Source organism: Struthio camelus, chromosome 2, assembly GCF_040807025.1.
Source record: "Struthio camelus isolate bStrCam1 chromosome 2, bStrCam1.hap1, whole genome shotgun sequence".
NCBI lineage: Eukaryota > Metazoa > Chordata > Aves > Struthioniformes > Struthionidae > Struthio > Struthio camelus.
Genome location: NC_090943.1, coordinates 19,324,378 through 19,340,336, shown reverse-complemented (window position 1 = coordinate 19,340,336; position 15,959 = coordinate 19,324,378). Strand labels below are relative to the sequence as shown.

General features: G+C 40.2%; 1 protein-coding gene across 10 annotated transcripts in view; it reads right to left on the bottom strand.

The window, feature by feature from the left end:
- ABI1 (abl interactor 1) overlaps positions 1–15,959 on the bottom strand; it is an 84,255-nt gene that overhangs the window by 10,502 nt on the left and 57,794 nt on the right. For 3 of the 10 annotated variants that reach the window (XM_009679598.2, XM_009679602.2, XM_068934517.1), the window contains exons 4-7: positions 8,412–8,512; positions 4,845–4,985; positions 2,564–2,664; positions 1,315–1,395 (exon numbers count right to left, since the gene is read on the bottom strand). In XM_009679598.2, coding sequence (XP_009677893.2) covers positions 1,315–1,395; positions 2,564–2,664; positions 4,845–4,985; positions 8,412–8,512 — 424 coding nt within the window. Of the gene's footprint in view, positions 1–1,314; positions 1,396–2,563; positions 2,665–4,844; positions 4,986–8,411; positions 8,513–9,201; positions 9,217–15,959 lie in introns of all 10 variants that reach the window. The other 7 variants (XM_009679599.2, XM_009679603.2, XM_009679606.2 and 4 more) reach the window with 3 other exon arrangements.

Genomic DNA, 15,959 nt, shown 5'->3' with positions numbered 1-15,959 from the left:
AAGAGCACACAACAAACTCCATATTCTGTTCAAAGCAAGTGTTTTCCATTGTGAACCAGAACTTGTTTCCAATCTGATACAAAAAGATACTCTGACAAAATAATAAAACAAACATGAGCTTCAGACACTTCCACATCTACTGATCGTATTTGCTAGTTGTGCTTTTATATTTGTTGATTTTGCATTAACAATCACCAATGCAGGCGAACAGAAAGACATCACTTATCCTTCAAGACCAACACCCATTTTTACCTTCCACATACTTGCTGTACAAAATTCAAGGTTAATAAAACAATTTAAGTTTTCTTTCTGCATTAATCTTTGACAGAGATAAAAAAAAACACCTTGTAAACTAACAAATCTCACACACTGACGTCACACGGATCGACGCACAACTTCAGTTTTTAAATGCAAAAACTGTTTTGCAATAGAATGTTCTATGATATATCTAGATACATATCTAGATATATCTCTACACACACATGCATATACACACATATATAAAAATATATACATATATATATATATGTATACACATACAAATAGTGTGTGATCAGAAGTTTGCAGTCTTGAAATGCTATCTGAAGTCACTTTCACTTAACGCTTCAGTAAGAGAAAGTGCAAAGGGTTACATGGGTCAAAGCCTCCAAAGCTAGTTTCATAACAGGAGCAATGAATTTTGTCAGCAGTCTGAGATTGGAAAGGTTACTTTGTTTTTTTAAACTAATTTTAAACTTGCTACTCTTAAATCCCTTCCTAATAGCCCTATGTAAAACTTGAAGCAGTTCTTCAAGAAGTGTCACTTTGTATCCTCTGGTCTTCCGGTTTGGCATTCTCCCACAGCACTACAGAATCATACCCAAGCAACTGTGACAGACACTTCTGCTTTTCAGTCACATTATTCCCACAGGAGGGAATACATACACCACCCTTCACACGAACTGCCACTTTAAGCCAGAGCACAACTGTAGTGGCTTGCTTCAAGTGCACGAGTGATATAGCAGAATACCTGTATTCAAGCTGATTTTGAGTTCCTATAGATTAGACTAATTGGGAACAGAGATCTGAAGTAACTGGTAGCCTTTTCCCCATACCTTACGCCTTTACCTTCAGAGGCTTTGTCCATAGGAAATTAGTGGAGATTAGATTTGTTAAAATAAAATAAATAAATAAAAACATTCACAACCAACAACAACCCAGTACTGATCTTTACACTAAAATCATGTGGAACAGCTTCACTAAGTCCATTAGGAAGAGTTGATTATTGATTATGCAGCATGACTGCAACCACTTCAGCGTTGACACAAGTCTCACCTATCACACTGCCCATCGGGAGAGGTGGTGGCAGTGGTGGTGCTGGCGGTGCTCCAGGAAGAGGAGGAACAGAAATGTGTGCTAATAAAATAGTTTATATTCCTGATTAGGGCATAATTTTTAAAAAGCAAATAAGAAAGCACTGCCACTTGAGAGGCTTCCCAAATTAAAAAAAAAAAAATTCAACTTCAGACAACTGATACAAACTCAGGCCCTGACCCTACACAGGGTTCTGTACCTGCAGATCTTTATTTCCACAGATTTTAATGCGCTGCCAGATGAAAGTAAGATTTCATGCCTATTTGTACCACTGTAGAATCAGAAACACCTGGGAAAGAGAAAGGAAAGCCTACATGTGTGTAAGAAAGTGAAGGCTTGTAAACTGAGGAACAGAGACTTAAGAGGCACAATAGCAAAATTACTCTACACCAAAACTCCACTCTTTTCTTGTGGAAATTAGCTTCATGCGCTTATGAAAAACTCTGATTGTGTTGGCTTATTATCTTGATAATAATCCTGCTGGCTTAAAATAATGAAGGATTTTACACATTCCCACCATTCATTATTCTTAAAGATAAGGGAATATACTTTTGATGTTGAGAGAGCCTGCATCGTTCTTCTTTTACTGCTGTTCTACATACACACATATCTTCTCCTGCTTCTCTCATTGATCTTCTTCAGTTTCAGACCCTAATCACAGCATGAGCAAAACTGGTGGATAGACCTGAATTCTATGATTAGCATTTTTTTATTCCTAGATGATCTTCTCATTGCCTTTGTATTTTATTTGAGGTGAAGATTTGTATTTAATTAAAAAGAGAACATGTACATACAATCACTGGCAGATGGCAAAGTTAGTAGGCTTTTTCAGAAGACATTTTCCATCAAATACATACAGGATAGTTGCTGCTGCTTCTCAGGGCATTCAGAAATGCCTACTTGTCAACAGACCTTTAAAAAATGCACTTGAGCTTTAGAAGTATACAGCCCTCTCCTTCTGCCCCTCCCCCCCTTGGTTATCTTGTAAAAACAAGAAGAGACAAAGGTGTGTTAAGTATCCACTATTCCAAGAGTAATTGTTCTGCTACAGAATTAAAACTTCAGATGTCCCTCAGCACTCCTAAGAGATTTCCTGAATAGGACTGTGCTTCAGTAAAATTTCTACCCCTCTGCATTCGGTCAAGATCCCGCTGCGAACACAAGCAACTGGTATTACAGTGTAAGGTAACATGGAAAGAATACCACATACCTGGTCCAATGGTTGGCGGTGAAGGTGTAGGCACGGCAATGGGAATGCCAATACTGCTGCTTCCACTATTCTCTCGACTGCCACTTCCTCCACTACTACCGCTTTAAAAGAAAAACCCAGTGTGCACATTAGCACAGTGATTCCTACAAAGGCCTACTAACAGTCCCCTTTCTGATGTGAGCTCTGCTAGCCTAACTCAATTAGACTGTTGAAAAATCCATAACAAAATGCCTCTGTCTCTACCTACAATCACACACTGCTAATCAAGTGAGGATGCATTATACTCTTAATAAATGGAATTAGCTAACCTGATAAACATTACCTATGCATGAAACATCTAATGGTTACTTACTTTTTATTTTTTTAAAGCATTTAATTGAGTTCTAGGCAACGGAGTAACAACTGCAGGAGTAGTTCTAAGACCTTGTACTAATTGGAACTAATAAACTGGGGATAGAAGGGTTCATACTTAAACATAAACAATTTCTTTAAATGACATATGCTACAGGCTGAAGAAACCTTTCCTCTGTTCAGAGTAGAAGTTTAGAGTGAGAACTTTTTAACTGTGAGCAGCTGCTCTAAACCAAGCTGGTGGTGGTTTTTTTTTTTTTTTTTTTTTTTAAATACACCCCAACTTTCTGTGTACAACAGAAGTTTGTTTCTAAGACAAAACAGTTCCTTTTTCTTTTGAAAAGAAACAGTACAGCCAGGTAGCAATATGTCTAAGTACCATTATAAAATACCCAAATTAGAGGTTGGCAATGCAGGTTTTTGCAGAACACTTTAGGAAGAAACCACTGATCACATTTCTACGCATGCCTTTTGGAGGCCCTTACACTTTCTTTCATTGGGGGGGCTGAATAAGAATCAAGATTCAGATCGAATCTATATCCTTTTTCTTACCCAGAACTCTCTCTCAAACCAAAACTTGAACTTACAGATTAAACTGATAACAAAGGGAACTAAACAATCAAGATATTCTGAAGCTAAAACACCACTTTCACCTATCCATACTAAAGAGGACTCAGTGATGTTGCAGTTTATTTATCATTTCTGTGCAGCTACACACCAAGTGCTGCCAAAGAGGGGAGACCAAATCATTCAAATTATCTTCAAAAAATAACACTATTACAAAAAGAAAATCAGTGATCTGAAATGGAAGCCAAGATAATTCCTTCAAAACTAGCGTTCTGTCTGCTGAAGACCTTGATCTTGTCACCATGGTTGCAGCTGAATTTCTAACTGCAGTCTACATAAAAGAATATCTCGTGAGACAAGAGGAAGGAGCATTCACAGCAGCCAGCTAAACAGATTTAACAAGATCTTCATTGCAGCAAGATTTAGAAGTTATTTCACCCTGACAATATTTCGTGAACAACTTTATCCAAAATATTCTCTGAAATTTCAAATGCTGACTGGCAGTGTTTGACTGCTTATTTTTGCTGGGGGGGGGGGGAGGGGGGGGGCAGGGCGCTCTTTGAACAACGAACCCTCATCTTACTTTTAACTACACTAAAGTCTTTTGTCTGTATTTTTCCCTGCAGTTTGAGGCCTTTGATACAATCAAATTGAAGAAACTGAACTCACTCAAGAGGCACAGAGAAAGCCTTGCATCCCAAGAAGTAATTTGCATTAAAAAAAAAAAAAAAAAACGCAAGAGTGAGTGCGCACACAAACAAGCCACACATAGGCCCACCCTGCTCTCCCAAAACACACATAAGGATAAGTGGATAAATGTTATTTTCTACTTCCATCACGCTAGTACCGATCAAAAGCATTAAGTTTTAGCCAAAAGAAAGCAATCAACTCTTTCAATGGACTACTTTAATCAGTGCTTTTAATCAAGAGAAATTTCCCTTGGCAATTAGTGGTCTTAAAAACAAACAAAATAAATATTCTATACAAGCTTAAGTGTATTTTAGGCTAAAATTAACAATATCGCTTTTAAACCTGTAGGACCCATTTCCACTCCGCTTTGCAGCTGCGTAAGTTTTGAATTTTTGCCTATTCTTGGGAAACAAATACTACAGGACAGAATAAATTGGTTATATGAAAATAGGTCTGGGCATATGGAAGTATGTTGTTAGGTGGCTTCTATAGAGTTTAAATACGTTCCTATATATTAGAGAAGTCAAACACCACAATTAAATTTTGTTAATGCAACGTGTTGGAATAACTCACCTTTTACCCTTTAACAAAAAGCCAAACAGGCACAAAGCTTGAAAGCTTCTCTGTGATTTTAGTAAGCGTCAGCATGCCACTGAGACACAACTCACCCTACCTGTGTGTTCTTGGTCTCTGGTTCAAGGAGGCTGTCCTTCCTGGACTGTGCTGACTGCCCAGTCTGGCAGGACTGGTCATATAATCATTAGGGACAGTTGGCGGTTTGACAGGCTCCAGGGTTTTGTAAGGAGTATTTCGCCTGGTCAAGGAAAAAGGATTTGAAGACAAAGATAAAGGATCAAAAGATCAAAAGGATGAACGCATAAAGTAGTGAAGTCATTTCTTTTCTTAAGTTTTCAAAGATCACTGCCCAGTGACCCACATTATAGCACATTAAGCAAATTCCACTTAAGATAAGGGGCAGGGGGATCCCACATCCAATTCTCTAAAGTGCTTTTAGGTAGAAAGAGCTTGGCCTAGAGTACACACACCGATTAAAAAATATTATCGCCAAAAACATATTCTCTGAACTACATAGTATACGTAAGTTATACGTGCATGATATACTGGGGTTACTTTCAGTAAGCTGCATGTAAACAGTTTTTCTACTGTTACAATTTCCTCTTTCCCCTTCCCATCCAAACACTTAACTGTCCTAAAAGCACTCTTGGCTAAAGATATACATCTCCTTAAGACAGGAGTACAGCTGAAAGATTCACAGGACAAATTACACCTGCAATTGCCAGTGCTTTCCCTAGTTAGCATTGTTTTACACTGTTACCGAGCAAACTCCTATCACTTCAGCAGATCTTAGAAGTGCTTCACAGACGTACTTCATTGTCTCCATTTTACAAACTGAGAACGTGAAGCGCACAGACTTTCCCAAGGTCACCTAGCAGACTGCATGAAGTTCGAAGTATAGAACAGATCTTTCGAGATCTATTTACCAGACCCATTAATGCTTTAAGAACAGTGCATTTATTGTGCTGAATTGCAGAGCTCTTCAGTCTCACTAGTAACTAGGAGATCTCCTGTAAGACATGGAATTTGGCAATGGACCAGCTAAGGAAAAAAAAAAAAAAAGCAATGGCATTTAATCATTTGTTCAATTATTGGTTATAACTCAGTTGGTAAGTTATATTGCTTCATCAACTCAATTTTTACAATATGGCGTGCAAGAGTGTTAAATTTTAATGACAACACTTTGTTTTTAAAGCCTTTCTTAAGGGGAAAAACAAATACCAAAATTCTTTGCACGCACTATGGTGTTTGTAAATTAGTTTGTCTACATACAGAACTCCAGATGATTTTAATATGCAGACTGCCACCACCTATGGTTCTGCCAAAAGAGATCAGTCATGGGAAAAAATAAAGAAACTTTGTATTCCAATTGTAAGAGACAGAGCTCTAAATACTGCCAAATAAAACGATGAGCATGGAAGATTATAAACGTGCTTCCAACAGAAATAACATTAAAATATTAGTTTACAAGGTTAAGTATTCTATCTTGGGAAACACTGGCAATAGGAAATGTAGCTGCTAAGCTCCGCAGTGCTATTTATTATGACCGCAAAATGTAAACATGCTGTCTCGAAAGCTAACCCCTATGACATCAAGTTCAGCCATGCCTCAGTTTCTCCTCTGCCCTTCTCGACGTCCTGGAAGGACAGACCAAACTTCCAAGCACCAGAGAAGTCCAAAATCATCTCTTCCCATTGCTCAGGTCCAACCCTTCTCTTTGGTTTTGTCAGCCTTACACAGAGGAGAAGCACAGCTCTTTCCTGACACGGCCCAGAGCTCCCCAAATTGCCTTCAGTGTGGCGCCAACACCCACTGCCAGCAGGAGGTAAAGGGAGGTGAAGGGAGCCCAAGGCCTTCTTCCAGCCCAGGCCTGCTAAGGTGCGACTGCAGCTCTTCCCTCGTTCAGCTCTGCCAATTCACTCTTTTCCTGTGGTAATTCCAACTCGAGCATCTAAGCTTTTCAGCCTCTCCTGGATCGTGCAGAGAGCGCCCTGCTTCTGTAGCTCCTTACCCTTTCCAATTCACCGTTTCACACACAGGACTCCCTCCTCAGAGCCCTCCCTCACGTAGCTCTGCCTTAGAGGGATGAGCCATGCAATAAGCAGCACCTACTCCAAGGCCCATGTTACACTCTAAGCACATTCGCATTTTATAAATTTATCACCATTTTCTGAACCAAAGGCAGAAGATTAGTAACTGTGTAGCTTCTAGCAATTTTTTTCTGCATGCATGTGTTAGGGAAAACAGTCATGCCTGTGATATTTCATGCTTTGGCAGAACACGGCTGCTCAATGCAAGAGCTCTACTGCCTGAGCAAAAAGGGCAGAGAGAAGTGTCTGTTGTGAACCCACATTATTCCTCCCCCTCAGCCAACTGCTGCCTCTCATCAAGCTTCTCTGGAAATGACGTTCAGCTGACTAATCCTTATCAGGTATCAGCCAAGGCAACCAAACAGCTCTGCTTCGTTCAGGGGAGAGCATTAGAGAGAGGCAGCTCACCAGTACATCAGTACTGCTGTCTCACTAGCAAACGTCCAAAAGGACATGAAAGCACTTCCCAGCCTCCCAGGGCTGATAAACAACTCCTTCTCAGCTGGGATAAGAGAGACAATTAGAATACTGATTGCGTGCCCTTGAGCAATGGGAATTTTCACAAAACACGCTGAGGAAAACCCCTAGGGCAATTTCTCTCTGGAATACACAATAAACACTGCCATCCTGGAGTGGCAAAGCAGCAAATCTGGGTTAGAATCACTATATCTTTTACCAAAGGGGTTGCTGCTCCTCAGTTTTCCTGATTATCTCTGTTGTTCTTGATCCCCATCCTGTTCTGTCTCATGATTCCACATTTACTCAGCTCTCCACCTCTCCCAAACACACCCGCAGCCAATGCAGCCATGCCAGTGCTCAGTCCCCCAGAGCACAAAAGAAAGACTGAGACTGACAAATAGGCAGAAGGGGGCTTGTTCAGGTTGTCTTTGGGAAGGTGTTGCACAACCGGACAGATGAAACCATACAACACATGCTCTGAGCTTCTGAAGTATTAATATTTCGGTCCCAAGCAATAAATATTTGCAGACAAAGACCAGCAGATTTCACCACCCACAGGTCCGAAGCAGTTTAGTAGGAACCTTAGTCCCTGCCCACAGTAGGACTGAGGAATAGTAAAATTTTTCCTCTCTGAGGCATAAAATTTTTTCATTAAAACGCACAAGCCAGCAAGAGTCGGTGTTGCCAACGTGTTCATAATGCTACCCATTTCGCTTAGATGAAGTAACAAATACAGAATCAACAGCCATTTTATACCTCTGTGATACCAAGAAATAAAACCTTAACAGTGAAGTCTTCACCCCATTGAAGTTAAAACCTTATCGATAGTCTTCTGCATCACTAGAGATTTCTGCCCAAAAATCAGAAATAACAATAGCATCATCATTTACCCATAACTATAGTAAGTCTCCCTCCTCCATGAAAAGCAGTTCTTTTAAAAACGGCATCACAAACATAAGATTCAGTGCAGCTGAAATGGCTGATACAAGAAGGAAATTGTGTTATTTCTTTAAAGTAGTCATAACTCTCATCCATTCACACATTTAAGAAACATCAACATTAGCACAATCAAAACTTTCTATTACACAGGCCGGACAAGCAGCCTTCATTCTTACCCCAGAGTTCCCCGGCCTGACATGGGAGGACTTGGTGGTTTTTGTGTAGGCGGATTTGTTCTTGACAAGGTGCCAGTTCTTGCAGGCTGGTTATTTCCATGCTGAAGTGAGGGAAAACATGATTTTATTTTTATAACAGAGCAGTTCTATTACTGACTGTGTGTGCGTGTGTGGTTGTTTTTTTTTTTTTTTTTTTAAGCGTAAGAATATGGAGTGAGAATTCCCAGACAGCTGTCAAACAGCAAGTTTTTAGCTACACATAAGACAGACACCAATAAATACAAAGAACCTAAATAGGAGCTTAACGTTATCTTTGCTATTAATTTACAACAGACATCAGGAAGCTAGGCAACTGACAGGTTCATGTCATGACAGGTTTGAAGGTTAATAATTTAAATAAAACTTTAACGCTGACAGCACGATACAGTCAGCATGGACGAAAAATTTCTCATTTGCCCCTGGTATTTGACTAGCAGAGTCATTCAGGTTGTCTGGGAAGTCTCCTTTAAAAAGGTAAGTGAAGGTAATCAAGGCATCTACTGAATTCAGAGCAAAGCACTACATGTGTTAGAGAAATTAATGTATCTATGTGTAAATGCAGATGTCACAGATATATTGACACACACTAAACGCTGTAAATAAAAATACAAGTACAGCATATTTAATCTAAACATCCTATGGAAAGCAGAGGAGAGTATAAGAGTGCTAGTTTTCAGTTTTAATGGCTCTGCAGCCTCTACTATCAGTCACACGAGGCACTGTGGGTCAAAGGAGAAATAACACTTCTTACCTTGGCTTTTAGCCACTTAACGTTGGCAAAAAAAAGGGGGGAAAAGGTAGAAATTAATGGCAGATCCATCACAAGTGATAGGACAGGTTAAACTACAGTTAATTACATTTTAAAATATCGTTTGTCTACCGATAATTAGCTACATCCCTGATACACTAACAAAGATTTTAATATCTCACATAGTCATTGAAAGTTCTGCTGTGTGACTAAGTGACCCAAAGAAAAAATATTTGTGTCAAAATTAAATTTAGTTCTCTTCCAGGTTTATTTGCAGGCCTCCTCATAGGCAGTGAAGAGTTGAAAAGCCCTTTGCTGACCATTAAAGTTCAAACCCAGATCAATGCTATTCCAATGGCAACATATGTTTGAGAATTCATTCATAAAACCACAGTTTCAGTTATACAGTGCAGGACAGACTTGCCTGTTGCTTTGATACTTAACCTTCATGCGTTTTGAAGAAATCCTAGCTGCTGCATTGAATGGTAAATAAAGATAAAGGGAGTTTTCAGATAGGACGAGCAGCAGAGCCTTTCACCTCTGGTTTATTGATTGAAATCTAATTCAAGTCAGTAGCACAGTGCTGGCTGCTCGAAACTGTGTTGCCAGTGCTCTAATGACTGTCATTCTGAAATTTTAACTCGCAGAACCATGTCATTATAGGACTCTACTGTACAATTACAGAGGAAAAAAAAAGAAATCATGAGAACTTTGCCTCGTAATTCCATGATGAAGAGTAATTAAAAAAAAAAACAAAAACTCAATACAAGTTGAGTTTTCCAATTTTAATTAGAGAAAGCCAGGGGGAGGGGGGAAAAGGACAGCTCATCTTTTTGAGGGGAAAGGGGTTAGCTTCATTGATTTAAAAAAAAAAAAATACAACCCTAATGGTGTTTTCACAGGCTGTTTGGAAACAAACTTACTTTTAGAACTAATCTCCTAATGCACTTCTTCAGACTGCGGTCCACAGACCTTCTACCTCTCCTCAAATATCCACAGACAAGTTCTAAGAGGTCCATGAACTCAAAAATAATTAAAACATGCCATACAGCAAAATATATATGTGAAACTTCTAATAGGGTCTGCACAACCACTGGAAAATAGTTGGGGTTTACAAATAAAAGGGAGGTTGAAAGCCACTGCCCTCAAGTTATTCATATTACAAGAGCAGAAATACAAACTCATTTCAAAATCCAAATGAAAAAGCCTAGCTGTGGCAAGTAAATTTGAAGGTCATCCCGTTAACTCCCAGTTTGGGCAGAGGTTCATCAGCAGGGTAAGAGAATTAAGGCATTTAAACCACTTCTGCCCCTGCATACCTATTTCACAGATATACATGAAGGCTCAGTTTCCAGAATGCCAGTGTAGTCTCCCAAGTATCATATTTTAAACTAGCCTTTTAGCAATGAATGTGCTTTCCCCTCTCATAGGAGTACATGACCCTTCCCCCGACTTCTCCAGTTTCCAAGCAATGGCATAACGCAGGGAATTTGCTACATGAAGAAACCAAAAAGTGAAACTGATGGTCCTCCCCAAGCAGCCACAGATAGAAGCCTTCCTTCTATAGGCTTCAAAGGGAGGGTGGCATAACAGACGGAGGGTTTTTACTCTGCCTCTACTACTTAATTTGCCTATATATATATATATATAAATTATTTTTTTTATCTATACATATATCTATATATATATAAATAAAACCACAGCTTCCTCTCTTCCCTTCCCCTATGCAGTGCCACTCAACGCTTATGGTGCGTCTTCCCACACCCTCCTCGATCCCTGTTACATTCTGCCTCCGTTGCAGCAAAAATGTGAACGCCAACATCTAGCAGTGATTCAAGAATCTTAATCTTATTTCAAACCTTTCTATTGCTAAGCACTGTTTAACATACTAAACGTATCTGAAGGCCACAGCTCTTGACCTTTATTCTCATCTGCACCACTGCAGCAGGTGACCTTGATCTCTTTTGCTACCAAGTAGACAATATACAAATAGATAGATATGCACACACACATAAAACATACTACTTTAGTGTACAGGAGAATTAGTAACTGTTGTCACACTGCTTTGGATGAGTAAAAAGCTCTGCAAGTGCCCTCTCTGTTGCTATCAATGTAAAGGAGGGTCTCAAGGCTAGGAAAACACAAAACTAAGTAAAAGGGAACAGGGATTCTTATGGGAGGAGAACTCCTGATCCAGAAGACAGGAGTAAGGGAAGAAAGCAAATGAATTTAAGTGATATGAACCATATGGCTATTTAACCATGTTTAATAAGTTAATTAGGAAAAGACATTTTCTTTTATTTATTGGCTGAGCCTATAAGGTCAATCTTATCATATTTCTTGGTCTGAAAAACAAAAAAATTAGCGCTAAGTAATTCAAAGAAAGCCTTGGGGACCTTTTACGCAGCAAGGTTTAGATCCATTACGTTTTTAAGAAAAACAGGAGAAAAGATGACAGAAAACCAAAAGGAAAAGCAGGGGAATATTTAGAACACCTGAAGGTTCCAGTACCTCTCTATGAAGGCCAACAAGCCAAAGAGCTGATAGGCAGAACATGAACACCTCCAACAGCTGACTGATCAGTGCTTGGAAAAGTCAGCCCTGTCAAGAAGGGAGGAAAGGCAGGCCACGAGGCAGAGAGGAAGCAGGGCATGCCCCAGGTTCACATCTTGAAGAAAAAAAAGAGACTGTAGCCAAAGGGATCTATGAAACAAGAGACAGGAGGGTGCAAAAGGGACCAAACTTAGTCAAATGAGAACAGCATGGAGCTCTTGGCATGCACAGGGAACTCACGTAGAAGCTGCAAGGAGGATTCCTTCCTCCTCCCGTTATTTGTGTTACTGCACTCACAGGAGACAGTTGTCAGCCAGACACCAGCATCCTGGATGACATACACTTTTAGAACAAAAACACAGTTTGTAGGCTTGCTGGGGGAATTTGTGATGTCTAGGCAGCAAGCTAGACAGATTAGGACATTCCCAGAAACAAGACAGCACAGTCGGCAGCAGTATGGGTTGGCGTTTCTTGCAAGCATCATAGCAGAGGGGCGTTTAGAGTGGCAGACAGAACTATTTTGCTTTTCCTGGGTAAGCCCTCCAGGCATGAGGCAGCCCGGGACAAAGTGTGAAGGGCTGTCATATAGAGACAGAAACCAGTCTCAGAGTCCAGAAACAGGAGTCAACCTCTCTGCATTTCCGAAAGATGACAGCTAGCGTGGTGACGTGCCTGCAGGGTTTTGACAGTGAGGGAGACCAGGCTGGCTGAGGACTCAGTGCCAGCTGTGGGCCAAAAAGTAGTAACGTAATGAAGGCAATGGGCAAAGCAAGTGCCTGCAATAGCTGTGCAAGGTATTTTTCAAAGAAAAAAGAAAAGGTGTGTGTGTGTGTGGGGGGGAACCCCACCCACAACCAACCAACCACATCAACAGGCTACTTCTGTAACTGATACTGGAAATTCAGAGCACCTGGACCAAATTTTTAGCTGTGTGACTTGATAAGACAAGTAGTGTTTTGGGACAGTCAAGTGATGACTAGAAGTACCGCAAACGAAGATTACTTCCTTAAGCCAACACGTTTTCATTCCTAATTGCACTGGGCTCAGGATCCATACACAGTCATTCATAACAAGCTTTGCTAGCAACTTTTGAAGCCACAGTATTCTATTTCTTCTCTCAATATGGGAAAAGATTGTCAAGTTTCAAATGTTAAGGTGTAAATAGGTTAATGTGGAAGACAAGACCCAGCAAACAGGCAGAACAGCAGCACTGTTGGTAGATATCGAGAAAAAGTATAAAGAAGGTAACAAAACGAGAAGACATCCACAAGAGATGTCAGGAAGACATGCTGAAATATTAGCGTAGACCAAAGACGAGGGTTCTCGAATCCAGTGACAGATAACTTGCCCACAAAACCGACAGTTCAATTTGTGTTTGCAAGTAAACACCCTACCATGACACAGAGGAAGTTGAGAAGGAAAGCTAAGAACAGAGTGTAACAGAAGCGTCAAAGACGGAAGAAAGTTGGAAGACAAGAGCATAAGGAGCAGTAAAAGTCACTTCAGGCATGTGGTATCTTTGGGGCAAGAGGCAGGTTGAAAGGGAACATCAGGACAGCCCCTTGTAAGCAACTACAAAGTTCATCCATTGAGCTTTGGGCACTTTGGCTTTCCACGTGTCTGGCCTCCAGCCAACCTGCTCTGTTCAGGCAGTCTAAATAGTCCAAAAATAATCACCAAGGCAGTGCCGCAGGGTTCTGTTATTGAGGCCAAAGGGACGAGGCCACGAATGGCAGCAGAATCCTGAGTGGTGCAAAGGGGCATGGTCTGAAGCAATTACAAGCATGTACCAGTAGGCAAAGAATATCCAGACACTGAAGGACTCCACTGGCTGTCCCCAAGAGGCAGCCACCTAACTACTTCTAATAGTTTCCATGCCAAGTAACAAGTCATGGGGGAACCTTAGTCATGTTTCAGAGAACCAGGAAGCTATTATTCCAGTTACAAACTACGTTTGGAAAACTAGGGCTAGGGACGCAGCACGTTACTCATTTATGTCAGTAAATGTATTTATAAGCACAGAAATACAGAAGCCCACTTGCACACCAGAGACATGGGAGCAAAAATCCCCACTGCACTGAAGTCCAAGAAGTTTCTCCCATACATTTCAACTATAAACTCTCCAGCTTTAGATCACAGAAACTAATTCTCTAGGCATATTGGCTGTATTTTCATGCTGTATGCTGCTTACTATTTCTGCAACACCTGAATTTAAAGAGCCAATTTCACTGTATATCCTGCCATACCTAGGGTTACTGATAGCAGTCATTAAAGACCGCACAATATAAATGCTGGTCAATGAAAACAAATATTTAAAACCTGCCACAGTCCAATCTGCATTAATAAAAAGGGCCTAAACTCAAAACTTTAATATGTATGCTCTGTAACACCCATAACCAGCCTTAGATCAATTACCTTTGACCAGTAACCAGTCATCAACTGCAATAGAGGGGGAAAAAATTGCTCTTGATGACTATTTAGCCCATTTCCCATTTTACTTATAAAGACATACCCTTCATTAGTCAAGGGAGGATAACCTGAGATATCACTACAGAAAGACAGCTGGCCATAACATCTTTGGAAGTGGTACTATGCATCTATAGCTAGGCAGTCCAACTGCCCCACAGGCATCCTCATAGATTTTGCATGAGGATTGCCACCTGTCTTGTCAGTGGAGCAGTTGTGGAGCACCACAAGATGACACAATCAGGGCAGGAAAAGCAGTTTGTACACAAACATATGAGATGCTTAAGGAAAGGATACAGTGAAGCGCAGAGTCCGGAAGGTCCCCCTACAACATTATTTCCTTCCAGAAATCAAGATGTGGACTTTGGGAAAGGGGAATGTATAATAAAAGATCTTCTTTGAAAAGGCAGACTGTACGTAGGCGTCAGATGCTGAGGATAACACTTGCTGTTCTGCCACCAGCTCTGTGCAGTCTTAAATCATCCCTGCACCTCAATTTCCTTATCAGAAAGGTACAGAAGCCTTCGTTCGTTCTTTGTTTCCTTACAGGCTATCGTAAGGAGAATCATCTTGAGAAAATTTAGGCTCAATTTTTTTTTTTTTTTTTCCAAAATTGAATATATCAAATATATATAATTTCCAGCGAAATTTTATCTTTAAGTACAACAACCCCCAATACTATTTGCAACCCAGTAATTATGTCTTCTTCTGTTAACACAGTAACCAGATGTGGCCTGTCACTATTGCTTGCTTCTCTTTTATTTCCTTTTTTAGTTCCCAAACTGAGCAGACAAAAATTTCCAAGTCACGTTTTAATTTTTATTAAATGTTTGTACATATTAAACTGCTGCTAGAATACAGAAACTGTTTGTGGGTGATAGGCAAACTTAACATTGTTCCTTCAGCACTTATTTATAGTACTCCCATTCAGAGAAAGCTACCTCAGACTTCAGCCTTTAATGCTTCAACATTACCAACTCAAAGCATTCAAAAAGCTTGAATCTAGTTACAATAAATTTTTTTTTTCCAATATTAGAAGATAAAGAGGTCGTACACTGTCAAGCTTTCTTTGCAATCAAAAAGGCCTAGAATCTACTTCATATCAGATGACACCATGCACACTTCTGAATTTCCAGGAGCAAGCACCCTATGGAAAGCACTTAGTGCCAACACTCAAAGCTGTTAGTGCTGGCAACAGGAAGAATTACTTTTTCCCCTCCAGAGGAGCCTGCTTTACTTACAGCAATATTTACTGTTTGGCCATGACCCCCAAACGATGATATGACATTGATGAAATTGGATTTTTTTTTTTTTTTTACTCCCCTCCAGTGAATTATTTAAAAGTTAATACCCAAGTGGCTAACGCATAAAAGGTCTTATCCTGAAGGGAAAGCAAGCAGTGGTTAGGCAGCCTTCCACCCTCACCCCAGTATCACATCTGCATTTTGGTTTTGTGGATAGAGATGTAAGTGTGAGGATCACAGGTGAAGCAGGCAGAGAAGCCTAATAACGGTCAGAACAAGACTCACTTCTCTCAATCAAGCATTTAGTAAGTTTTGGCTCTATCCTTGCTTTAAGGGAACCCTTCCAACTTCCATTTCTTTACGTAATATTTCTGAATGCTTAACTGCTGGCTGACTTCCTGGTCTAGAAAGCTTCTTACAGCTTCAGTGGAGTGATGTGCAAATGTTTTGTGAGTAGGAAATTTCAAAATTCTCCATCAAACACAGCTGAAAAACACT